General features: G+C 42.5%; 1 protein-coding gene across 1 annotated transcript; it reads left to right on the top strand.

The window, feature by feature from the left end:
• Positions 1-739: 739 nt before the first annotated feature.
• On the top strand, positions 740-1147 carry LOC142163785 (uncharacterized). The gene has a single exon (XM_075220923.1). The coding sequence runs from the start codon at positions 740-742 to the stop codon at positions 1145-1147; it is 408 nt and encodes a 135-aa protein (XP_075077024.1).
• Positions 1148-1657: the final 510 nt, after the last annotated feature.

The following is a 1657-nucleotide window of genomic DNA, read 5'->3' as shown; positions in this document are numbered from 1 at the left end:
GGATAAGTGTTAGGAAGCTTTCGACAAAATTAAAGAATATTTGTTGAATCCGCTAGTGTTGGTTCCACCCGAGCCTGGAAGGCCTTTGTTCTTGTACTTGACAATTTTGGAGAATTCTTTTAGATGTGTTCTCAGGCAACATGATGTGACCGGGAAAAAAGAACAAGCCATATACTATTTGAGCAAGAAGTTCACTAGTTATGAAGCCAAGTACACTTTGTTGGAAAGAACTTGTTGCGCCCTAACTTAGGTCACTCAGAAGCTTGGGCATTAATTGTTGGCTTATACCACCTATCTCATCAAGAGATTGGATCCTTTGAAATACATATTCCAAAACCCGATGCCCACAGGAAGGTTAGCAAAATGGCAAATCCTGCTCACCGTGTTTGACATAGTCTATGTCACCTGCACGACAATGAAAGCTCAAGCCTTGGCGGATCACCTAGTTGAGAATCCTGTTGATGATGAATATCAGCCTTTGAGTACCTATTTTCCGGATGAGGAAGTAAATTCAGCTGAGGTGATTCCAGAAGACACCAATGCTTGGAAAATGTTCTTCGACGGAGCTGTAAATGCAAAAGGTGTCGGGATTAGGGCAATTTTGATTTAGCCCACCGGTCAGCACTATCCGGCCACGGACCGGCTTCGGTTCTTTTGTAAGAACAACATAGCCGAGTATGAAGTCTACATTATGGGCATGAACATGGCAATCGATCAAGATGTGGAAGAATTGTTAATCATGGGAGATTCCGACTTGATCATTCGACAAGCTCAAGATGAATGGGAAACTCGGGATATCAAGCTTATTCCATACATGCAACATGTGGTAGATCTTAGCAAGCGATTCAAATCCGTCGAGTTCAGGTACATTCCTCGGTTTCATAATGAGTTAGCCGATGCATTAGCTACTTTGGCCTTGATGCTGCCGTATCCGGGCAATGTCCACATTGACCCATTGGAAATCCAAATTCGAGAAATACATGGATATTACAATACAATTGACATGGAACCATATGTTCAGCCATGGTATCATTATATCAAAAGATTTTTAAAAACAAAGGAATATCCTGCAAGCCAGTGGAGATCAAAAGAGAACCATGAGAAGGCTTGCCAGTGGTTTCTTCTTGAGTGGAGAAGTCTTGTATAAAAGGACTCCAAACCTAAACTTTTTAAGATACGTGGATGCCCAAGAGGCTGGAAGAATCATGAATGAGGTGCATGCAGGAGTATGCGGGCCCCATATGAACGGATATGTCCTTGCAAAGAAAATCCTTCGGGTAGGTTATTACTGGATGACCATGGAAAAGGACCGCTTCAGTTTTGTCCAAAAGTGTCATTAGTGTCAGGTACACGACGACTTGATTTATGCACCGCCTTCAGAACTGCACCCTATGTCAACACCATGGTCGTTCGTTTCTTGGGGTATGGATGTCGTTGGGCCAATCGATCCAAAAGCTTCAAATGGGCATATATTCATTTTTGTTGCCATTGACTACTTCACAAAGTGGGTGGAAGCAGTCACTCTCAAAGCCGTCACCAAGAAAATAGTGGTGGACTTCGTGCACTCCAACATTATCTGCCGTTTTGGTATTCCTAAAACTATCATTACAGACAATGCTGCAAATTTGAACAATTATTTGATGAGGGAGGTATGCGA

This window comes from Nicotiana tabacum, chromosome 9 (genome assembly GCF_000715075.1).
Source record: "Nicotiana tabacum cultivar K326 chromosome 9, ASM71507v2, whole genome shotgun sequence".
Taxonomy (NCBI): domain Eukaryota; kingdom Viridiplantae; phylum Streptophyta; class Magnoliopsida; order Solanales; family Solanaceae; genus Nicotiana; species Nicotiana tabacum.
This window is presented reverse-complemented; position numbering and strand designations above follow the sequence as displayed.